General features: G+C 41.5%; 1 protein-coding gene across 1 annotated transcript in view; it reads left to right on the top strand.

Annotated features, from left to right (window-relative positions):
• Positions 1-663: 663 nt before the first annotated feature.
• LOC100542241 (CREB-binding protein) overlaps positions 664-25,328 on the top strand; it is a 38,195-nt gene continuing 13,530 nt past the window's right edge. The window contains 18 exon segments of the mRNA XM_019620685.2: positions 664-924; positions 1,547-1,646; positions 2,138-2,284; positions 2,736-2,853; positions 4,964-5,156; positions 5,330-5,383; positions 6,493-6,617; positions 7,193-7,381; positions 8,569-8,985; positions 9,617-9,796; positions 10,028-10,214; positions 14,228-14,346; positions 14,472-14,711; positions 15,205-15,293; positions 20,541-20,621; positions 21,343-21,399; positions 23,305-23,382; positions 23,845-23,912. Of these exon segments, the coding sequence (XP_019476230.1) occupies positions 708-924; positions 1,547-1,646; positions 2,138-2,284; positions 2,736-2,853; positions 4,964-5,156; positions 5,330-5,383; positions 6,493-6,617; positions 7,193-7,381; positions 8,569-8,985; positions 9,617-9,796; positions 10,028-10,214; positions 14,228-14,346; positions 14,472-14,711; positions 15,205-15,293; positions 20,541-20,621; positions 21,343-21,399; positions 23,305-23,382; positions 23,845-23,912 (2,659 nt within the window). The 5' untranslated portion in view covers positions 664-707.

Genomic DNA, 25,328 nt, shown 5'->3' with positions numbered 1-25,328 from the left:
AGTTGGTTGTGGTGGTCGTATGGATTACTGAGTACATAAATGCTATGACAGAAGTTGCTTACCAAAACCTGCAGCAGGCTTTGACTCTCCACATTGTTTTAGATTCTATAACTACGGTCTGAAACTTACTAGGGCTTTTTGTCACTCTGAAAAACTTTGGTTATAGACTAACTTCTTCATCCTTCGGCTAATTCATCTAATGATTGTTGAGAATGAAGATTCCTACCAACAGGTGTTCAATACTAGCTTTGTGTCCAATGACACTGTATTTGTGCTGATCCTTAATTCAGGATCTCTCTTCTGGTGCCAAATATTTTGACCTAAAGTAGGATTGGCTAGAAGTAAAGAAATAGAGGATTTTTTTTTTTTCCTTAGTCTACTCTTCCAAGTAGGCTATTGAACTTCACATTAGAGTCTGTGCTTCATGTGTATTATGGTAATTATGGGCTTGTCTGCCTAAAACTTACAGCACTTCTTCAGTCTGTGTGCATCAGTTGCTTTGGTGATTTTTCTGTCCTGTAGATTCAGAGTCAGTTTCCCACTTGGCATCTCAGGTGTCATTCAGGCCTTTGGAACAAGAATATGTAATATAACTGCATGTGTGTTCCACTGATTCGTGGGATCGTGTTTTTGATTGTCCTCATTGATGTTTCAGTTTTCTATTATTCTTTCTTTTTATAGCCCTCTTAGGGTCTCCAGCTGGTGGAATGCAGAATTCCATTGGTTCAGTTGGAACAGGCCAGCAGAATAATCCATCGCTAAGTAATCCTAATCCGATTGACCCCAGCTCCATGCAACGAGCCTATGCTGCTCTTGGACTCCCATATGGCAACCAGCCTCAGACACAGTTGCAGCCCCAGGTACAAGGCCAGCAGCCCGCACAGCCTCAGGCTCACCAGCAAATGAGGACCATTAATGCATTGGGTAGGTGGAAAAAATATCGAAGTGAAGGTGTTTAAATAAACCAAACTATAGATTTTTTTAGGGTGAATTGTATTTCACAAGAGCAGAGTGGTGACTTTCTGTTGATGCTGATTAGTAACTTAAAAATTATACTATTTAAACACTAACATTCATTCATGTCTGAATATTAGAAAGCTTTGTCTATATTCCTTTTGCCAAATGGTAGTGGATTAAGTTCCTTCTGAAGTACAGTCCACAGCTTTTTGCTGTCTAAGGTGATTAGATAGAATTCTGTAAGAATTTTTGTTTAACAGTTACTTCCCCTGCTCTAGCAAACTATCACAAATGCTAGCTTCTTTCGGGGACTTAGTTGTCATTATCATCTTTTTACCCTCTAGAACTAATATTTAAAGGTTATGACTTAAATGTCCATAGACTAGTTGTTGCTTTTTTCTAGGAAAAGATGTTCAGACTGAAATTAGCATATGCAGGAGCTGTGTATGTGCACCATAGTGGGTACTAACGTAAAAGTGCTTATTTGGTATGCTATTTATTTGGCTAACCAGTTGTCTGTTAAATGTAGTTTTGTGCTGTTGTCAAAATGGTGAACCAGGTACGAATGATGTTTGATTTTGTCTCAAAGGAGCCAACCAGATGAACCTTCCCACAGGAGGAATAACAACAGACCAGCAAGCTAGTCTAATTTCTGAAACTGCTCTTCCAACATCCCTTGGGACAAATAAGTAATGCACACATTTTCACTCTTGCTCATTTAAACATTTATTTACATGCTTTATGAATGTAAATAAAGAGCGTGCTTTAGAAACTAATTGCATTGCTGCTTGAAGTGATCAGTCACATCTATAGCTACTCTCTTCTTTCATGTTTCAGTTCTACATCTACCACTTTAGAGATCCCCAGAAGAGTTCCCCCAAGAGATCCCCAGAACATTTAGTGGTTTTAAATAAATTCTGAAGGGAAGAATATGTTGTATTTTTAAATGTACAAATACCTTAGTAGATACAATTTTTTTTTTTTATCATGTCTTTTAAGCTCTGGGGCTTTGCTGCTGTATGCTTTGTAGCTTGTTGAATTGATATCAGTATTTTACTTACAGAAAGTTTGATGCAATAACTAGAAGTGATGAAAGCAATTAAAAACTACTTTTGCATCAGAGATACTACAAAGACTTGCATTCTTGTACTCTAACAGCACATCCCTTTCTTTGCTTTAGCCCCCTAATGAATGATGGCACAAATTCTGGCAATGTTGGAAACCTCAGCTCAATGCCAACAGCTGCACCTCCTTCTAGCACCGGGGTAAGGAAAGCATGGCATGAACATGTCACTCAGGACCTGCGCAATCATTTAGTGCATAAACTGTAAGTATTCACCAAGACCACGTATTTTTTCCAGAATATTTTAAAATAATTTCAGTATTGCAGTTCTCCTAGCTGAAAAGTTGTTAATGAGAAAGTAGTGATGCTCTTGATACTGTGCCATTGATAGTGAGCCACTGTCTTTAACTCTCCTCTTTGGTTCATTCTTCTTGCTCGTTGAGGGATGGAGTTGTTTATATGGCTAGTAAATTTGTTCTGCTGTAGTAAACAGAAGTATTTAGATTCTAGATTATCAAACCTCACATTTTTTTTATCACTGAATTTGCTTTAAATTTGTGGGGATCAATACAACATAGATTCTATTTTAATCAGTTTTGATACTTTTTACATCTCTGGTATATAAGGAACGTGCTGAGTGAAGGTTATAAAGCTGTATAGAATTACCAGTTTTTCTATGAAGAATTTTTCTTTTATTCTTTCTCATCTCTTGTAGTGTCCAAGCCATCTTCCCCACGCCGGATCCAGCAGCACTGAAGGATCGCCGCATGGAGAACTTGGTGGCTTATGCAAGGAAAGTTGAAGGAGATATGTATGAATCTGCCAACAGTAGGGTATGTTGCTTCAGTCTGGGTATCCAGAACATGTTCAAGAGCTGTTGTATTGCAAATCTTAGAAGCATAAGGAAACCCACAGAAAATAATTTCACCGTTCTGTTGATGAGTGAAGTCATGCTTTCTGTCTGTGACAGTGTCTGTGTGGCACCAAACTAATTTACCTCCTTCAGGTCTATGAAAACACAACATTGTGCTGGCCATTTTCCATTCCCTGAAAGTCTGACTGATGCGCAAGAGAACTTGAGCACAGCTTACAGTTCTTGATGTTTCCCTTGCTGATGTTCCATTTTATGAAAATCTGATGTAGATAAGAGTTCTGATGCCTCTTTACCATTGGAGCTTTTGTTTAGGACCCAGTCATGTTAAGCTGCTTACCTTTTACCTACAGTGTTGTAATAATTTCTCTGCTACTCAGCAGCACTGAGAGCGATTTGGCAAAGACAGATAGCTGTTTCAGCTAACAGAATAAGAAATCAGTTTGCCTGTGTTTGTCTTGTGCATGGGAAACAAGTCGAATTTTCTCATGAATTTTTTGTCACCAGTGAGGTGTCAGCTCAAATCTGTATTACTCAGAAAACAAAACCCTGTTGGTTGACACACTGAACATACTATTTCTTTATGTCAGTGCAGTTTTGCCACCTTAAAGGAACCACTCCCTGAAAGTTTTCATCAGGTGAAAACAGTAGTGCTGTACTGATAGCTAATGAAATCTTACCTGTTTAGAATCCTGGGGTGTTGTCATTAGATAAGAGACACATACCCAGAAGTATCTTCATCACGTAAAACAGCTGTCAGAGCCTTGTTGGCACAAGACTCCTCTTGGGAATTTGTTTAACTTACTTGGCTCCAAAGCAGTGGATTTGGAAGAAGGGAATAGTTAAGACATTCTATGTAATTGCATGGCGAATTCGATCTTTCTTCTTGAGGAGCATTAGTTTTGCTTTGACATTGAAAAATGGGTCAGTATAAGGTGTCAAACTGCATACTAATATGTACTCCTTGTAAACACATCCCTTTTCAGGAGTCTTTGTAATGTGAAAGTAGCACAGTCTTAAATGCACAAGTAGGAAGGTGAAGCATCCAAGCAAGGAAAAGGGGCTTCGTGCTTTTAGAGTGGACAGCAGGCTGGGCTTTCTTAGCAAGACTCATGAGGGGTACTCATCTCATCCTGATGTTCTGAAGTGAGCTGGATCCTGCTGTAATAACCAATTCTAGTTCAGTTTGATGTGGATGAAACGATTCTGAGACAAATACATTGCTGAGCCTTGGCTGCGTGTAATGCTGGGTTCACAGGCAGGGGTGTCCCCAGAAAATAAATGTGATCTTGGGGCTTTGTGGCATTATTTTTGCCTTTAACAGGTGTGTGATCTCACGCTTGGCAGATGTGTCCAGCAATTGCTGGCAGGCAAAATTGTCTCCCTTGCTGTGCAGTGTGAGTGCCTTATTTGATCTGTTGTCAGGGTAGGTTCAGTAAAATGGATTTCTTTTTTGTCTTGTGCAGATGTAGTGCTTAGCTGTCTGTGCCTGAGGATTATTTTTCACTGATTTTTCTCCATTCCTCTGAGGTTTTGTTTGGTTTTGCTTATTCCCTGCAATGCCTGTCAGTAATCAGACTCTTTAGGAAAAGCAGTTCCCATCTTTATTTAAGAACTGATCTGTCCTTAACACCTATCCTGAAGTTTGTTTTGCATAACTGTGTTTCCGGGGACATCTTTTTGTTTTGTCTCTGCATTAGTGGAAATGCTTATTAGGGAAACGTTTAAAAATCATTAACGTGTAGAAACTGAATCTTGCTTTCTACAAGCAACAGAGGCCCTGTAGTCTTCTCCTTTGTCTGCTAATCTGCACAAAGTAGATGCAGTGAATAGTCATGAAGCCGAGTCGCCTAAGTGTTTCCTGGGAGCTTGGTTTTGCTTATCTGGGTTAAAGCAGGGATGAGTGTGTCTCGATTTGACAGTTCTGAAAAGAAGTAGTTCCTGTTCAACTTGGCAGGTGCATGCATTAAAAACTGAAACAAAAACAAATCAGCTGACTATTCAGGTAGACTTGCATGGTTTCTGTCATTGCTTTCTAATACTTGACGTTGAGTGCTATTTTTCTTTTTTAGGATGAATACTATCACTTATTAGCAGAAAAAATCTACAAGATACAAAAGGAGCTGGAAGAGAAGCGGAGGTCTCGTCTGCATAAACAAGGGATCTTGGGAACGCAGCCAGCCTTACAGACGCCAGGACCTCAGCCCCCTGGCATCCCACAGGTGGCTGCTGCCATGGGCCAGGCACAGCCTGTGAGGCCTCCCAGTAAGTGCTTCTGCATCGGGTAGGCACCGGGGAAAGCAAAGTGGGGCAACAGGGTTTTTGGTTCTTACACTTGGGCTGCAGCCTTGCAGGGTTTGTGCCCCTGGGCTTTTCAGACTAATCTTGTGTTCAGACACGGAGTCTTTTCTCTGACCATTTATCTGTTTCTGTTGCAGATGGGCCTATGTCCATGACAACTGTGCCTATAAGTCGTATGCAGGTTTCTCAAGGTATCTATGTTTTCTTCTCTAACAACGCTTTGTGGGTGCAAAATAAAGCATTAGGGGGAATGCTGATCGTCTCTTTTGATCTTGGAATTGCACTTGGGGCTGGGGGAAACTAACTGGGTCTCCCTTTTTCAGCACTGTTCTTTGTTGTTGCTCTGAGACAGTAACGGTCTCAGTGCAGTCATAGAATCATAGAATCCTTAGAGTTGGAAGGGACCTCTGAGGGCCATCTGGTCCAACTCCCCTGTAGTGAACAGGGACAGCACAGCTAGGTCAGGTTGCTCAGGGCCTGATCCAGCCTTGCCTTGAAAGTCTCTGGGGATGAGGCATCAACCAAATCTCTGGGCAGCCTGCTCCAGTGCCTCACCACCCTCACTGTAAAATATTTTTTCTTTATATCCAACGTAAATATAAGTCAATAGATGCTCAGTACTTTGGTAGTGACTGGGAAGCAGTTCAGTTGTTTCAAAAAGAGGAGAGAGCAAGGAGAAATATGTTAACTGCAGAGCAGGAGAGCTTCGGTATGTTTTTATCATTAAATAAGCCCCAAATCCACCTGTGGCTGGAAACTTATCACTTCAGTCGTGCACATCCTGGAATGTGTGTCACTGACAGTATTCTGTCTGGTTTCTGATGAGGAAATAGATTTTAAAAGGCATTCTTGTTGTTTTTTTTTTGTGCAACTGATGTTTGCCATCACCTATTTAGGCTGCTATGGCATTGTGGGTAGCTTTTTCCCAAAGAGTCCAAGCCTCAGACTTATAGATGTTTCAGTTTCCCCCAGAAGAGTATCCCCAGTTACTTTATATCAATAAACCATCCTATGGTATTATATACGTACAGCATTGTGTCTTTACAGATCATCTACACTCCTCCTCATTTTTAAGCCACCATTAATTATACACTCCTTAACTGGCATTCTTCTAAATATTTTTTGCATCTTGCTTTCTTTCTTAAGCCAAGTAATTTAAGCAACATTCAAGGAAAAAGATGATGTGGAGGGCAGTTAAATTCTAGCCATAAGAAACGTGCATTTTATAATAGTGTCATATACAATACGTCATTTGTGATGACTTGTTCCTAATGAGTTGTTTTGGGGGGTGCATTTGCAGGAATGAATCAGTTTAACCCCATGTCCATAGGGAATGTACAGATGTCACAAGCACCCATGGGACCCCGTGCAGCTTCTCCAATGAACCATCCTGTACAGATGAACAACATGGGCGCTGTTCCTGCGGTTCGTACTTGTTCTTACCCAGTTCTTCTCAAAATTGGTTGATGATATTTAACGGTGTTAACGCTGTTCTGAAAAGGCCATGTCACAGCGTAGGACTGTAAATTGTAGGATAATTTCATGAAAATGTACCGAGTCTGTCAAGCTTCTATTGAGGCATTTGTTTTCACTACTTATGTGTTTTAAAAGAATGTCTTTAGAGAGGTAAATATCAGAGTTGCAGTATTCTGCAAGTCTGTGGAAGAGCAGAGGCCTTTCAGGAGCTGTTTCTCTGCAGTATGTGTACTTTCTTTATTCCTCCAAGAAAACATGTTTTTATTCTTCAGGAAAAAAAAGCACCTATATATTTAAAGTGTTAGTGTAATTTGAATATTAGATTGTATCAAAATAACTCCCTCTTGAATACCATGAAACAAATGCTAACATTATGTGCATATGCCCACTTCCATTTGGTTTACTCAAGCAATTTTCGTTTTATTTTTTGTCACGTCTTTTGCCTCATTACTTTGATGGTATTTTCCTTCATCTTGCTGCACGATGACAAACATTAACATTTTTATTTTGGCGTTAACTCGTAGATGGCAATGTCTCCTTCCCGAATGCCTCAGCCACAGAACATGATGGGAGCCCATTCCAACAACATGATGGGTCAGGCTCCTACCCAGAACCAATTCCTGCCTCAGAATCAGTTTCCAGCTTCCACAGGGGCTATGAATGTGAACAACGTTGGCATGGGTCAGACAGCAGCCCAGGCAGGGGTGGCACAGGTACGATGTATTTTCTAATACCTGCATTAAATGCTTTTAATAATTTTGGTCTGATGTATTTTATTTGTGTATCTCTGTGTATCATTGTTTATTGCAGTCATTCATGACTTTCAAGAGTATTACCTCCATATGCTAACTTGGGCAATGTCCTATAATTCCCAATGTAAATTCTAAAAAATATGCTGATGAGATGTTCAGGAGAATATTAGAAGTTGTTTATGGGGCACGTACGAACATATACCTCTGGATTTGCATGGACTTTATTAGCCAACTTTAAATCAAGAATTACAGTAAAGTGGCTGGGGAAGGTCTCCTAAAATCTTCTGTAACCTCCCTACTTCCAACAGAAAACATTTTCCAACAAGTAGATCTTTTGTTGCTGTTGTAATCGTTGTCAGTGAAGTCAGGGCTCATTTATGATGCCAAGGTGTACGTGTTTCCAGAGGAAGAGATTTGTTGGGTGTTGTATTTTTCTTGTTTGTTTTTTGCCTGGTTTACAAGTATGTTAGCTGAGACCTCTGAGGTTCTCTGGTCCATCCTCGAATGAGAGGAAACTTAGATCGTGAGACTTAGCTTAAGGCAAGTTTTCAACAGCCTCATGATGAAGCACCTATAATTTCTTGGACCCTGATTCAGTTACTTGACCAACTTTGTCAGGGAAAAAAAAAAACCAACAAAACAACAGAATCCTGAACTTTTCTTTCTTAGAACTGACTTTACGTAGACAATATAGAAGTAAGTTTTAATTTAAATTAAAAGCAAAAAAAGCATCTTAAGCAGTGTGTTTTGCAACAGGGCAACCGTTAAATGTGTTGAGCTCTTTTCCAGAGCAGGGCTGCTAGTCCTGAGCTGGAGTGTGTATTCGCTTGAAACTGTTTTGTATGCAAAGTGTGACCTTTGCCCAGCTAATGACGTGATTTAGAGACTGTCTGCAGGTTTGTGTTACTCAGAGGTTGTGAGGATTCCTTCCCTCTACTGGTAGTGTTTGTGGAAAGTGATGCGTGAGGCACATCTAAGTTTAGCATCAAGGTCTTTGAATAAAAGCTGACAAAAATGATTAGAGGAATCAGAGCACAGTCATCTGCGTGGCATAGTTAGATGTGTTTTAAAGATTATGTCAGTGTTTAAATGTTAATTCCCAGAGTTTTGGGAGCGATGTGTCTGTAAGAGAATCTCTTTCCCTCCAGCAGGGGCAGGTTCCCAGTGCTGCTCTTCCCAACTCCATGAACATGCTAGGACCACAGAGTGGTCAGCTATGCCCACCGGTGACCCAGCCACCTCTGCATCAGACTACACCTCCCGTTTCCACTGCTGCTGGGATGCCGCCTATTCAGCACCAAACACCGACTGGAATGACTCCTCCTCAGCCAGCAGCACCCACTCAGCCATCCACACCAGTCTCATCTTCAGGACAAACCCCTACACCGACCCCGGGTTCTGTTCCCAACGCGACCCAAACACAAAGCACGCCCACGGGGCAGACTGCAGCACAGGCTCAAGTCACACCGCAGCCTCAGACCCCAGTTCAGCCCCAGTCTGTGCCAACCCCACAGCCATCCCAGCAACAGCCAACATCTGTGCAGGCACAGCCACCTGGCACTCCAGTAAGTATCAGCTACTTGTGTTTTCTCTTGTGTAGTGGTGTTCCGCAGAAGTCCTCCCTATGTATAGCACTGCATCACAAATGTCTAGAGTCCGTATGTTGTATGGCTGTCGATTCGACTTCTGCTTTAGAGCAAAGGATTCCTTATACAGATATGTAAAAACGTGTGTTCGGATTATCTCAGCATTGTTTGAAGGAGGGGGGGCGTGATGAATGACTTCAATCTGCTCAAAGTAAAAATGGCAGTGGTGTTTAGAAAGATGAGGAATATCAGGCCTAGTATAATATTTGGCCTTGATCAGAATCAGTCTTTTCTGGTCATAAAATCTGTGTAGGCTTTTTTCTTTTACGCTTTATAGTGAGGAGGAATATACCATGTTTTACTGGGCAGGTGTTCTCTCTGTAAAACAAGCCTCTTTGTTTGGAGCAGAGATCTTCCTTTGCTTTTACTCTGTAAAACAGAGTTTCTGAATGTGTTCTGTAGAAACTTGACTACAGCGAGCTCCTATATCCATGTTCTGCACTGTTTTAGAATATCATCTCATGTCTCTTTTTTTGTGCTGTTCATTTTTTAGTAAAGGAAAATATTTCTATATATGCAGTGTCTTTCTTTTGTACTGTTTTTACAACAGCTATCCCAGGCAGCAGCTAGTATTGATAACAGGGTCCCCACCCCTGCCTCAGTTGCTAGTGCTGATACGAATTCCCAGCAACTAGGACCAGATGCACCAATGCTAGAAAGCAAATCAGAAGTTAAAACTGAAGAAACTGAGCCAGAGACTAGTGAGACACAAGTGGAAGCTAAGACTGAGGTAAATGAGATTCTATACAGCTTAACTGAAAGCAGTGATAGATATAAAAGCACTTAATGATATGTCTGAATTGATGAGCTAAGGGGTGAGAAGAGGGTAGTTACTGGAAAGTAACTGTCCTGAGGAAAGCCATGGATGGAGAGTGCTTTGACAATCTCATAAGCTAATATTTGAATGACTGAAGCCTGAGTCATAGATGTAACAATGCATCTTGTTGCCTCCTTTCTTAAGGTGGAGGAGGATTTACAAGGATCTTCACAAATAAAAGAAGAAACAGATGGAACTGAGCTGAAACAAGAGCCAATGGAAATAGAAGAAAAGAAGCCTGAAATAAAAGTAGATGCCAAGGAGGAAGAGGAAAGTGGCACTAATGGAACCACTTCACAATCCACATCACCATCTCAGCCCCGCAAGAAAAGTACGTATATGAAAACTGATTCTTTTTTCTTGCATGCTTTGTTTGATGCAGCCCTTCTGTTTTGTGTGGTCTTTGTTCCTGCTGGGAGGGGCTTGTTTATTTTTGAAAGTGGAATTCCTTTAATGTTACTTGAATCAGAGGTGAGAGTAGCATGTTGTGTTCTTAATGCCAGCAGTATCCTCATAGTTTCCAGTTTCTGCCCAGAAGGACTAAGGTGGTAAGGGAGTGGTTGCTGCTTGGGTGATGTGCATGAATCTCTCCCTCTACATCTTGGCCAGAACTCTTTCCCAGTAGCTCAGTATAGGTGCAAGAAACCCGAGAAATATCCATTGCTAAAGAAAACTGCCAAAAATAAATTACTTCTTTTTGTAATGAAGGCAAGATAAGTTTTTTTGGACTCAAAAACCTCAGCTGTCTCGACACTTGTTTTTTTGAGATGACCGTTTCTGTGTTTAGTTTTTGACCAAAGGTAAGCTTTCAACTAATGTAAATGTCAAAAAAAAGAAAATAGAAAGTTGCATTCTATTTCATTTTGTCTTTACTTTCAAAGGAAACTACATGTGATTACATTAGAAGAACATTACAGATGTATGAATGCGATCAAGAAAACATAGCTTTAGTTTGTACAGCTTGAATCTTGATCTCTTGTATATGCCTTGTTAATTATTAGACATAGTCATCTTATAATAAAGCACATTTTCCTGTAGATGTTCATTTCAGTTTGTAGCACAGTGTGCCAGCCAGGCTAGAGTGAGCTGCAGAGCCCGTTTCAAACTAACAATTATAAACAAGTTGAGTTCCCAGTGGAAAGAATCATTGCTTCTCCTTCAGTGTTCTTGCAAGTAAATAGAGGCAGTAGCTGGGAGAAGATGGTTCTTACAGAGCTGGTCTGTGCAGAGCTATATGGTGTCATTCTGGTGATTCAGGCTGGGTTACTGTGTGTTTCCAACACCTCATTTAGTAACACAGTTCTTGTCTTAGAAATATTGTCGCTGAGTAGCCATACAGAGTAATTTATGTGCAGCCCTGGCAGGTACAGCTGCATGCACAATTTTAAACTGAGCCATTTTCTCACCAAGTAGTTTATCCAACTCTAACGGAGCGTTTGCATTTAGACACAAAATAAACCAAGAGGTATTCAAGAGCAAATTCAGTGAAGTGTGCTTAAAGGTTTTATGGTATCTTAAAACTGCTTATGAGACTCATCTCATGTTTTTTCATTTGTTACATTGGTTTCGTTTTCCATTGGTATTTGAGACTCCAGATAGCACGGGAGGGGTGAAGAGCTGCACTCCAAAGTGACCCGGGATGCAGATTGATGCTGCAGCTGCTAGGGGGAGAGTCTCAGAGCTGGAGGTGGTTGTAGAGTGTGTGCCGTGAGATCATTCAGCAAATAGTGACCAGGTGTCTTCGTGTTGGAACTGATTCACCTGTGCCTTTAAAGGAGTGTCCTTTTGAGTGGCTTCTGCTGTGCAGTTGGAGTCTATCAATACCCCACACATCCAGTTGTATTGAACACTGTAGGTTGAAGGGAAGGCTTTTGTTTGCTTGCCTCTTCCCTTGCAGTCCTCTCGAAAGAAAACGTGATCTGTCACCTCTTCTCATTGTAGCTGCCTGCCTTACAGCTTGATGGCAAGATGAGTTTTATTGTTTTCTTTCCTTTATTATAAGTCATAATAATGCAGGGCCTGGTTTGACTGAAGCTTCCCGGGTGTTTTATTATTTTGAAGATGTCTTCATCTTCCTTTCAGAATTTTCTCCTTAGTAATCATAAGCAGAATTTCCTATTTGAAGAAATGAAACTTTTTTTAAAAGTTAAAAAAGGGAGCATCTTGCTCTTCTGTGGCAGGTAGCACATCATGATGCAGGCAGAGATCCCTCTTTCTTCTTACCACCTACACAGCCAAGACAAAATTGGGATAACTGGATGTGCCAGCTCCTTACAGAGATGTACTGCAGGAGGAGAATCAAGAGCATATAATTGAGGAAGAGGAGAGAACAGTGACTTCCCTATAAAATCTGCATATAGAAAAATGCTGTGTTCAAATGCTCTGTTATTAGTCACCACCTTAGGAGCTAAAGATGAAGGCAACTTTTCTTTATATTTTTAGGTGAAATCATAGCTCTGAATAAATGGATTTTGAATACATCTATATTTTAAACCAAAATGAAAGTAGATGATAAATGTTCCCAAGAATGATCGTTAGTCTTTAAGGAACCTAACAGAAGTTCTGCTGAATCTCTGTTGTTCCGATTTAAATTGAGATCAGATCTGCTTAGAGGGACCCTCTAGCTAGTGGTATGTTGTTATGTGGGTCAGTGCAGGGAAACTTCTTACAGCAGTGTCAAGCAGATGTCCAGAATAGATCATGAAAAGGTACTTTCTGACTTTCAAATAAATGAAGTCATTTGGATGATCAAATTTATAAAGTACATGAATAAACAGTTGCAGAAACGATACAGAAGACTTAGACTGTATTTCCCACTGTTCTTGAATTCTGTAGTACAACTTTGTTTCTACAGTTTTGAGAGTATACATTAGGATTCTTTCCATGGGAAAGTGCCTGTATAGTGGAAGCAAATTGCTGTGTTGTCAGGAGTGAGGTGGTGGAACAGCTGAAGTGATGGCTGTATTGCTTGGTGCCATAAGAACAGAGGTAGCGAGGGCTCAATGCAGGCGTACAGCAGGGCCTTGCTGCAGCCCCTCTGGCAGCTTGCACAGCCCTTTGCCATGATGTAGCTGGCTGAGCTGTGCTAGTTTGCCACTTGTACACAAGCAGCAATCCTCTCCCGGTTACAGGCAGTGCATTCAAACTGTCTTCCAGCTTCCCTTTGCCCTGCAGGGACTGTTTTCATCCTGACTAACAATTTCTGGGAGCTTCAGCATCCACAGGTGCCTGAAAGCATTGAGACCTTAAAGCTTCAGAAGCTGTTGAGTTGCATCAACTTAACTTCTAGTGCTTTATTTCAGTGTTTAGAGATGAAAAGAAATCATCTCAGAAATAAAACACTAATAAAAAAGGAAAAAAAATTAAAAAATCCATTGTTTTTTTTTTCTAGAAATTTCCCCTCCCAGAGCCAATTTATATTTTAATAAAGCAGCATCTGAACAACACAAGCAATGATCAGCCTCAAAGGGGTCACTGTAGCCCTATTGATTTAAGTGCTTTCAAAAGAACTCCTAATTGCTCCCTTTTATTGGTATTGTTCTCATTTCAGCCAGGTAGATAAATATTAAATGCCACCCTGCTCTTCTTAGTTGTCGTCTTTTTTTCCTGAATAATAGGCATTCTTCCCTATTTAAAGCCCCTGTTCCTAAGGAAATAAATGTAATTACACTGCTGAGATGTTCTAAGAGCTCTCCAAGTTATCATTATTTTTCAGAAAATGCATTGCCTTTCTTGTCCTTGTCAGCCACTATTGAAAGAAACATGGCTGTTGCCATGCCACTGTTGCCAAGTGGTTGTAATGATGCATATAAATCTTGGAGGTATTAACACTTTCAAAATCAATTAACAGTCCATTGGACTGGGGCTGTTTGTATGCCATGGCCAGAAAATCCCTGTGCCAGCTCTCAAGACATCTGGTTACCTTCTGGAGCGCTGGCTCTTCGGGATTCCTTTGCTGGAAGATCTCGACACCGGAGCAGCTAACAGTGTCAGAAGGGAAAGAGAAAATATGCTGTTGATCTCCACTCTGAATGGTGGAGCTTCATCCATGTTGAAGCAATGGATGGTTAATTTGCTTCTGGATAAATCTTGCACCCTCTAGAAGATGCATCACTGAATTCTTATCCCCCTGTACTGAGAATGTAATGTAGTATGATTCAGTTAAATACAAAAGCTGCTCAGTTGTCTCTTGATGATACGTGTTGCTTTTAATCAGCAATGAAGATGAGAAAATCACTTGTAGGATTTTTGTTACAGCAGTTTTATTTTCATGGGGAATTAAGCGGATGGGGTACTAGGATACCCAGAAGGAATTTTTCTAATCTTTCCATCTCTCACTAACAGTTTTCAAGCCCGAGGAGCTGCGCCAGGCGCTGATGCCTACGCTGGAAGCCCTGTACCGGCAGGACCCGGAGTCTCTGCCTTTCAGGCAGCCCGTGGATCCCCAGCTCTTAGGGATTCCGGTGAGTTGGCAGTGAAACACCAAATGCTGCCCTACTGTGCCTTTGCTCACACAAACGTTTCATTGTTTCTGCACAACACAGTGTGAATAGTTGATATCTTAAAAACGTTGTGTATTTGTTTGAAGGACTACTTTGACATTGTGAAGAATCCTATGGACCTCTCAACCATTAAACGTAAATTAGATACGGGGCAGTACCAGGAGCCCTGGCAGTATGTGGACGATGTTTGGCTGATGTTCAACAACGCCTGGCTTTACAATCGCAAGACTTCCAGGGTCTATAAGTTTTGCACTAAACTTGCAGAGGTGTTTGAACAAGAAATTGATCCCGTTATGCAGTCCCTTGGCTACTGTTGTGGGCGCAAGGTATGTCTGCCAGGGATTTGGACGCAATCACACTTTTCCAAAGAGCTTTGCTTGACTGAACTGATTAAACGCGTGCTTTGTGTAGTCTCTTAGTTTTTCTAATTGAAATAAGGAAATGGAAGGGCTTGTAAGAGTTTGACTTTTCTTCACCACACTAAGACCTTAAAAAAAGCATTAGGTAGTATCTTTCTTGCTGTTATTCTGTTATTGTCTTTATCTCCCTCAGCGAGAGAATGCCTTTTCTGATCAAAGCAGTACTAAAATTCTTTGCTTTCATTGTCCATTGCAATCAAGTAGGTAGCTAGAGAAGTCAGCTCTTCACTTCATAAAGCCAATTACTATAGTTTTATTAAGAGAGCTTTGCTGGTATATTTACAATAGCTTGAGAAAGTGTAATAACAACATACCGTGATATCCTCAAGTTAGCCTAATAGATACTTAATTAATAAAAGATTACATCTTAACATTTCCTTTCTCATCCATTTTTTTGCAGTATGAGTTTTCTCCACAGACCTTGTGCTGCTATGGCAAGCAGCTGTGTACTATCCCTCGTGATGCTGCCTATTACAGCTACCAGAATAGGTAAGTCCTTGGCTGCTTTTCTTGTTTTTCTTTTTCCTTTTCTTTTGCCTTATTCAGGAAAGCAGTATTGTTTGTGTTGTCTGCGAGCGTGGAGGAGGATTATTAACCTTCTCTTTCCTTTGTCTGCTAAGTCAGGAAAAAGTTGGTTGCTTACCCTTGCATGCTGTCCTTTTGCAGGTGCCCCTCTAGTTTGCTGTACTGCAGGTAGATAGACATGATGCTTAGCTGCTTGCTGTTGGCAAGGCTGTGCTGCTGAAGTGCAAGTGCTCTGTGTTTCCCTCAGTACCAATAGCAGGGCACACTGAAGGGAGAAAGGTAGAACTGCCGAAAGGGACTGAGATAGCTATGTTGCCTTGGTCTGGAGAATTACAAAAACGTGCAGCTTTGTTTTTTAATTACTGTCAGAGTTCAGAAATGGTACAGTGTTACAGTTTAGCAGTCTCTCTCTTATCTTCCCAGTACTTAATTCTTTTTAAACTAGCTTGGACTTACGTTTACAAACTTCTTGGACTCCATGAAAATACCAGAATATAATACTTGATACTGAATTTTTTTCCTTATTACTGATAGGATTTGATGTACGATTGTTAACCAATAGCACTGTAATATTTTCCATTTGATACATAAATCAACGATGTTATGCTGAATAACAAAGCAAACTTATAACATGGCTTTGTTCTCACTTGTGGCTTCTTTGATTTATTTTTGCCCCCAAAAAAGAAAAAAATGACAAACCATAGATGGGCTATGGCACCAACTTCCATTTCCCTGTTTAAAATGAAGTTACAGATTTCTTTCTGAGGGTTTGACAGTTCGCAAGCCATGCCAGCTTTGAAGTGTGCAGCAGGCTGTTGTCTGAGCAGAGTTATGGAATGAATCCAGGCAGTCAGTGCTTGCATTTAGTCTCCCTGCAGGCCGTCCCTACGTCACCAAATGCATTGTAAGATGGTGTAAGAGTGTTGTGTACCGCTGAGCTGGAGCAGCACAAATGTGGGAGATGCAAAGGCGTTGCTTTGCGCTGTGTTGGGACTGAGGTAGATTGCACTGTTATGGAGGAATGCAGATAGTGTTGTTATGGAGGATTGTCGATTCACAAGCTCTCATAAAAGCTTTTACGCAGCTGCTCTGAACTCTCAAAAAAGTCTGTCTGAAGAGAAATAAAGCAATAAAATGCATTTAAATGGATAGTACTTCAGTGGCCGCTGCGGTCCTTAAATACCGGTGCTTTGTGATAAGATTTAAAATACTTGTCATGTTATACATCCGGATAGTGTGGTACAGAAAAAGAATAGCAACTTCAAAAATAATTGGGGAAGTCATTTCTCTTCCAAACTGTTTGGGTGTTAAATCACCCCGGTTGCTCAATGCAAGGCTGCGATGGTGCTGATGTGAAGCACATGGTTGGTGCTAATGTGAAGCACATGGTTGGTGCTGCAGTGGTTCCTCAGGGCTCAGTGATGCACCATGGCAGCTTCCTTTCTCTTAGGGATGAGGCAGGTCCCCTCACGTAAGGTTTAGTATTGAAGGGTAGTGGCAGGTGAGAAAGGGACGCTGTGAAAGGGCAGTTCACCCAGGTGTCAGTGGGCAGTAACAGATGAAATGGGCTTAGGTGTATTGAGAAAGAGTAGGGCGCTTTTGGATTTGGGCTTTTCTGGCTTGTTTGTTTTGAGGTTTGTATATTTCAGGCTGCTAAAATCAAGAGAGAAATCTCTTTATAAGTTTGTTTGTTTTAGCAAGGTATTTCTGATGCTCAGTCACTGCATTCTGAAGCATGTGTTTGGCTGATGGGGTCATAGAGACCTTATTCATCAGCTCTATCACTCTGAAACACTCAAATTGTTTCCTACGACAATGGTATTCACATTTTAATTTTTTCTTAACAAAGAAATTAGTGGAAAAAAATCTGTCATTCCAACAAAACTGTAATTGTTTGAATATTCCTGACTTCTTCAGCGTACAGAACAGACAGCACCGAGTTTACTGGAAATCAGGTGTATTTACAGCTAAGAATAATTAGGCACTGTTCAATAAGTTAACTCTTCCCCTGCAATTCAGTGACTGAAAATTAATCATTTAGAGTAGAACCGTTTGGCTTCCACAAATAACACAGAATCTTAGGTTAGAGCAAGTGTTCAGAAAACACACTTTTCCCATGAATATCCATTTGAAAAAAAGCAGCGGGTATTTCAGGTGAGTCCTAGTGTCCAATTGCTAATCTAAAAATTCCTTCAAATACACTTCAGTTGCAGTTGGAAATTGGTGTGCTGACACAGACTGAGCATCTGATAATGAGCCATAATGTGACTTGTCTCTGATAGACGGGAGTCAGTCACCTGAACAGTCTGCATTTGAAAAGCTCTCCATTTTTCATGTGTTGCAATGGGCACCTTCCTTGAATTATCTGACTGTTACAGCTAGAATGTCGTATGCTTCCCAAAGTGTTTGGTGAATATTTGTAGCAGCATGCAAAAAAAAAAAAACAAAACACAGTAAATTACGAGCAGGTCTCCATTTCTGTGGGTCCATATTCATAATAACTTAGTTATTATTTCACCTGGGTTATTTTATGGACCAGCATTCATGATCTTCAGGTGATTCATTTTCACTGTATTTCAGTTTTTCTTTCTTCATCTTAATTTCGCAGATGAAGGCTAGACTCTTGCTAACTTTAGGCCTGGCTCTGCAGCACGGAGCAGCCCAGCGTGTCTTGCTGTGTGGGCTGGGGGGGTTGTGTCAGTTGTTCTGAAAATGAGTGGTAATTAACTACGTCTGGGATTGCTTAAATTGAACCAAGTATGAATGGAAGTCATGATAGTGGGCTTTTCTGGTTACACACCCCTTCGTTTGGGTCATCCTGTGTTTCAGTGCTTCCCTGTTTGACTCCTAAAATGATCAACCTTGGGAGTTGGTGTTTGTGAGTTCATGGGGTTTTTGTTGTTGTGTTTTTAATTAAAGTAAATCGTATAGAATGACATAGTAAGAAAAAAGAATGGATTGGCAGTATGTAAAAAGCAGATAAGCCCCAGCCCTGCTGTGGCTCTGTCACCTGGGCAGAGTGGGCTCAGCACAAGGGAGGTGCAGTGCCACTGCCCACTCCTCAAAAGCTCCGCTGTGGAATTGCTCTGTGCTCATCGTGAGGCATTCATCACTCCCAAAGACTACAAATGAACAGAATCGATCTCTTTTTTGTTCTCCTGGCCTCCTTCAGTTGCATTAGCAGCTCCTGGTTTTGCTTGAGAGGATGATGTGTTTAATCCCAGCTGAGCTGACCTGCAGGAGATGAGGCACGGGCAGTTAGCGCGCGGTTGGCTGTGAGCAGGGAGCAGACATCTTAGCTCACGTGGTTGCTATCAAAACTGCAGCTGCCCTGCTGGTAAGGTTATTACACGGCTAGGTCAGTAAGGGCTACATTAAGTAGAAAGAACCCACCCCTTCTTGCTCTTTGTGTCACTGCACGCCCAGCCCCATGTAGAAGGAGCTCTGAGCGTGCTGCTGTGTTTCAGTGGTTCCTGGCGAGCTGGGCGGCTCCTGGAGCCAAAGCCAGCTGGCAGGGCCTGCAGGGGTTGCAAGGCTCCTAAAACCGTGCTGCCTTCACACAGCCCTGGCTGCAGCACTCTTCAGAACTCCTTCCCTCGATGTGCTGGGTGCTGCCAAAGGACCGGGCCCTGCTCCCCTTGTGCTTTACGGCACATGGCGGCGGTGTCACGGCCCGCCTCTGCCACAGGAAGAAATTCTGGCCTGTGCGTTTCAGTAACGGTCGCTCAGTGGCTTTGGTTGGCTCCTGGGAAGCGCAGTCCTGGGGTCTGTCCCCTGGCTCACAGCAGTTCAGGCGTGTGAGGATGTGCCGTAAGGGACAAAGCTGCCGTGCTGACCTCCATCCCTTCAGTCGTTGGTTCCTTGTGACGCCGAGTCTCGTTTGATGCCTCTGATGCTCACCATTCGTACAGTTGTAGTGTTTGAGTACTAAAACTGCATTTGCTGTGCTGCCATTGCTGCTTATACTCTCTCACTCTTGAACCTCCATAAAGCTCCCTTATTTTGATGATCCTCCGTGGCCTTCCTGCATTTTACAGCTGTGGCCTCTCTTTGTTACCTTTGTTCATGTGTGAATTCATATCCTTTCCAAACATTTAGCCTTTCGTTTTTAATGACCCAGACAACGTTGGTTCCAGTTCATCTGAAGCAAAACAAAACGAACAATTTAAAAATAAAAATAAAAAAAATCTGTGAAACTTAGATATTTTTTTTTCAAATGCAGATTGTATTTTTGTGGAGTTGCCTTCCAATGTACTCAGCTTGGTTTGTTAAACCGTTGGTTTGCTGAGTGTAGCGGGATTGGCTCTTGGTCTGGGGACCAAAAATTCTCTCCAGTCTCGTATTCGATTTGTAAAGTTTAATTGCACATCGTTAACATACCCGATAAATATATTGTATGTATGTACAATATTTGATGTTGTTCACATATATACATATATTGTATTTATATAGATAAATGGCTGGAAACTCTGACCCATAATTGCATTTCTGTTAAATGTTTGTCTAGAGTATGGATTTGGTTTCATTTATATTAAATAATAAAAGCTGAGCAATTGGTCACATTTGTTCTTACAGTCAAATAACTTTTGAATTGAATATTTTAATAGCTATTTTTTTTTTCAATACCAAGTGTTTCTGCTTTTATAGTTTTTACTGACAGCCAGTAAATGCTTTCAGCATATTTTCTAATTGCTTAAACCTGTAAAAGTGTGTTCCTAAGGCTTCTTGACAGGCTGCTTTTTTTAACCAAAGGAAGCCCAATCAGTCTCAAGCCTGCAATCAGAATGTTTTTTTCCTTAAGCAATGCAAATCAAATCCAAATTCTTAAATTTGAGGCCTCTATAAACGTAGCGCTTGGTAGCTACTGCATTAATCCTGCCCAAATTTGGAATCTGACCCTCCACTCTGTTAGTAATGATGGCCGAAATGTATAAAATGAGACCGAATGCTAATCTGTGCTTTGCCTTGGCTTTCTGCTCTGTGTTGTCTTGGTGTTTGCGTCTTACCTCTTACGTCTGTGCTGTTTGTTCCCTCCCCTGTTCTCTAACCCTGCCGTCCCCTGTTCCTCCTCATTGTGCACACTGACCCACCAATCAACCAACAAACCCCCCTCGGCGTGCGATCTGCCCTGCTCTGGTTGCTGCCTCCGTGCTCGGGTGGCTGTGTGTTGGGCTGGACCAGTTCACCCAAATATGGCCTTCTTGCTGACAGGTATCACTTCTGTGAGAAGTGTTTCACTGAAATCCAGGGGGAGAATGTCACCCTGGGTGATGACCCTTCCCAGCCTCAAACGTAAGTAGTTTCCTTTCTTCATGCTTTGTTTTTGTTCTTAAAGGAGGGGCAGTGGGTTGTTCTGATGCCTAGCTTGGCACTGTGGCCAGTTGTGTCTGTGGGGAAATGCTGTGTTTCTCAGTAGTGGGTGATTTTTGCAGTAACGGATGGTTGATGGCTGTTCCTGTGCCTAGTGTGCAGGTGCCCAAGTGCCACTCGTGCCCGGTTGTGCTGCCCGAGAGCTGCCCCAGGCTGCAGAGCTGGCACTGAGCAACACGCTCAGGGGGAGAAGGAAGCTGTGCTATGACTGTCCCTGGGCCCTCTTTTCACATGAAAGGTTTCTGCCAGTCCTGGCGCCTCACCTTGCAAAGCACAGCTTTTCTTTATGAAACCAGTGGCTTGCCTTTAACCCAGCCGGAAGGATGCTGTGAGATACATGAGCAGCTCAAGCTGCTTTGGAGGGTGGCTGCTTTACTGGCTGCACCTTCCCTCATTCTTGATATTTTCAATTTACGTATATGCTGTTTATTATTTTGTTTTTACTTTACCATCAGAAAATGAAATGGGGAAAGTATTTTCTGTAGCTTAAAATGAATTGCGTTCTCTGAATAGAGAACAAAAACTGATACACTTCCTTCAGATTTGGTTTGCTTGTTTGCTGCATGTTCAGAATAGCATGATATAGTGTCAGCCTCTGATAAAACAATGCTACTGAGTTTTCACGTTAACTCTTTGTCTCTAGAACCATCTCTAAAGATCAGTTTGAGAAGAAGAAGAACGACACGCTAGATCCTGAGCCGTAAGTAACCAGGCCACTCTTGCTGCTCAGATCACTCACAGTTTTCATTTGTCCTCTAACCAGCACTTCAGAAATGGGCAGAGATGGGAGAAAGAGTTCTTTATTCCCTCTCTCAAGCAGGTGGTGAAACCTTTCTCCAGAATTCATATCACTACATGTGATCTTGGTGTCTGCCTTTGGTACCAAGACCTGAGTGTGAGCCTGTTTCAGTGGCCATTCCTCTTTCTGTTTGACTGAAAGAGGTCTTAACATCAGAGTGCTGTGCTCTTCCCCTCAGTGTTTGGGTATTTACAGGTAGCCAAAAAGAAGGAGGTTAGAGATATGGGTCCTTCTAGCAGAAGAGATTAATTTCTGTAAGCCTTCAATTTAAGAGGGCTGTTTTGTTCCTTTAGAATAATTGTTAGTATCCTGCAAATAAAGGGCAAATATACACATTTGGTTTTTAAACGTGGACTTTTCTAATGGCTGCCACTGCTGAAAAAGGTCATGCTCTGCACTGCATGGTTCTGCCCCACCGCTCTGTGCTGCTCTGGTCCTGCTCTGTCCCTTGGAGCTTATTCAGTCACTGGTGGATGCCCCCATCATAAAGTGACAAACTAACTCAGGACAAACAAAGTAAGCAGGGGGTATTCCATCCTTGCTGTGCTGGATTGGCTCAGTAAAGCTCTAGCAAGCACCAGAATGGCATTGCCATGGGAGTGACAGAAGAGCACGATTCCTCTTCCTGGTGGTGACCTGCTGCCTTGCCATAACCCCACGGGGAACTTGTCCCTCCTGTAACCCAGCCACATGTGCTGAACGCTGAGGAACAGCTTTGCTAAAAGAAGTGGGGCAGAAAGTTTGAAAGAATTTAAGGTTGTGTGAAGCAAAAAGTTGGCAAGTGTTTGAAGTAACTTACTTTCTTGTAACTTACTTACTTGTTGCTTTTATTTAAGTAATTCCTCAGGTGTGTTCTGCCCTGTGCTGCACAGCCTTGCCCTCCATCATAGTGAGCATTTCATCCCAAGCACCTGGCAGTTTGCTGTTCTCCTCTCCCCGTTTAGCTAGACTTCTGAAACTCCTTTTTCACTTCACTCGAGCACTTAGCCACTGACAGGGGCATCCTTCTCGTGAGTTTGTTAGCCTTGGAAAAGTCACGTGGGATATTTCTGTAGCAGCAGTGTTATGCTTCCTGCTGTCCCGAAGTGGCTGCTGCAAGATTTAAGCACTGCTCGTTTGTTCTCTGGCAGTTTGTTCCTCTTTTCTCATACTTGCAGGTACTAGGTAGAGCTGCTCTGCCTTTTACAGGCAGGCTGCTGAGCTCACCATTGCGGTGGAGTCCATAAACACTGTGGCAGCCCAGACAAAAGAGGCATTTATTTTGAAGTGTTTTAAAAAGAAAAAATCAGAAAACTCCACTGCAGAGCCATGCAGGCAGAGGCATGTTAATACATGTCCTCTTGGCGTGGTTAGTCATGAATGACTCCCTTTTACATCTGCAGTAAGTTGAGCAACCATTTAGTCAGCTTGTGGTTGATGCAAAAACTGACAGCTAAGTCTGTAAAGGTATTGTTAAGCAGAATTCTGTGAAGCTGGGAACATTCAGAGCTCAGCTTAGAAAAAGAGAGGATTGTAGAATCATAGAATCACCAAGGTTGGAAAAGACCTCTAAGATCATCCAGTCCAGCTGTTTACCCATCACCAGTATTTCCCACTAAACCTTGTCCTGCAATACGACATCTAAACATTTCTTGAACACCACAAAAAGAACTCAAGAGCTCACATCTGACACTTGTAACTGCTAAATTTGCAGGTCTTATATATGCATGAAGAGTAGTGGAGGGTTGGCTGTTGTTCTTTCTGCTGAATTCTGGAATATTACCTGCCTAGCAACAAAAGTGACAGGCTATTCCTTTTCCTTCTCAGGTTTGTTGACTGCAAAGAGTGTGGTCGGAAGATGCACCAGATTTGTGTCTTACATTATGATATTATTTGGCCTTCAGGGTAAGATATTTGTTAGCTTTCTTAGCCTTGTATGATAAGACTGATGTAGTTCTCATAATTAAGATTTTCTGCGTTTGCTTTTTTAATATGCAACACTGTCTTTTAATAGCTGAGTACAAATGGACAAAGCATTTCTACATTTTTGCATCTCTGGTCTCATTTCAGTATGTAGAGATGAAAAAGTACGTGAAACAGATTTATTACATACTCAGATTTCTATGGTTCTAAGTGATGGGACCTGGTTGACAACAGATTTGTGTACTAAAAAACACAAATGCAGGTGTAGCTGTTTGACAGACTTAAACTGACTCAGAAGGGCTTAAAGTCCCTCAAGTGGAAAGGTCAAATCCAGAGAAAAATACATTGTATGTTGATGGTTAAAATTATGGGTTCAGACTTCGAGCTGCATGTAGCCAGAATTGGATTTGTCAAGTTTTTGGCACTTCTGTTTTTTCTCTTCAGGTTTGTTTGTGATAATTGTCTGAAGAAAACTGGTAGAACACGTAAAGAAAACAAGTTCAGTGCTAAAAGTAAGTCTGATGTTTCTATTTCTGTGATTGGTTTTCATTCTCTCTGCCAAAGGATTTCTTCCTTTGCAAGTATTTGTCAAATATTAGCTTTCTGATAGAGACTGTTGTCATGATAGACAGTACAGGAGCATTTGCAAAATGGGGAATGGCATCACCTGAGGTTTTGCTGGCTGTCAGTATTTTAAAGACTTGATCTTTATCAGTTCGTAGTCAGCCTTAATGCTGCCTGAGGCCTTTGGCATCTGTGTGCCTATTTTTCCAAGACAAAAAGAAAGCAAAAGAAAGAAGAAGATGGAGAAGGTAAAAAGGGGAAAGAAAGGAAACAGAATAAAGCTGCATGCACTTACTGACTGTATTTAGACAAGTTTCCATGTAGTGTTGAAGTAACAGTAAATTACCATCACCTTTGTGCCCTTGAAGCAGCGTGTAGTAACAGGTTGTGCTGCATTTCAAGTGCACTGTGGTGGTGCCAAACATAATGTGTTTGAAGAGCTTTTCTTGCTCTTCGAGTGGACTGTGATAGAACTGTCCAGTGGAATAAGCAAGCAGTAGTGTTATATATCTGTATCTTACCTGTATCTGCTGTTATAACTGTTGGAAGTGTCACTAAGAAGTGTGCCAACAGCTTCTGGGTCAACTTGTCTCCATCTCCTGAGCAATCCTAACACAGACACTCTTTGCATCAGAGGGCACATCTTGATGACTTCTATATGTGGTGGAGGGCAAAAACAACAACAAAAAAGGGGTAGGGACTGGCACTGGAAATGCAGCATCAGCAGCTTAGAGTGGAAAATGGCTGAGTTTAGAAGTAGTGATTCAGGTGTACTTTGAAGAAATGGAAACAAACTTCATTGACGAGAACTTGTGGATGCACTTATTTCTCCCTTGTTCTTTGGTGCTTTGAATTTCTGGGTTACTTTGTTGTACTGAAAGTTTGCAAGCCTGACTCTTCCAAATTCCTTCTAATAAAGGAGTGGTTTTGCATTAAACTAAGTTTTTGATATGATTGTATGTGTTGATTGCATTTTCAGCACCATAAGAGATTTGAGGCAGGATATTGGGGGGGGAGAGGGAAATGTGGCTCATACAGCATTATCAGGTTACAGTAATCAGAGCCATCTCTGGGGTAACCTGACATGTGAAATAGTATTGCTGAAAAGATGAAAATTACTCTCATTAAAGACAGATGAAGATTGTGAGAGAACGTTAATGAAGTAAAGAAATAAAAATGTCATTGTAGGTAACCATTTTAAATAGCTGCCTTTCCTTTTATATGCTGACTTTACAGTGTATTGATTTAAATTCTTACATGTGCAGTTTCTTACAAGTGTGCAGTTTTTCTGTAACGTAGCTTGGAAAAGTCTGAGTAACCAACATGTAGTTTGAAGTAGTTTTGTTCTTGGGGCATCTGGACAG

Source organism: Meleagris gallopavo, chromosome 16 (assembly GCF_000146605.3).
Source record: "Meleagris gallopavo isolate NT-WF06-2002-E0010 breed Aviagen turkey brand Nicholas breeding stock chromosome 16, Turkey_5.1, whole genome shotgun sequence".
NCBI classification, from domain to species: Eukaryota; Metazoa; Chordata; class Aves; order Galliformes; family Phasianidae; genus Meleagris; species Meleagris gallopavo.
This window is presented reverse-complemented; position numbering and strand designations above follow the sequence as displayed.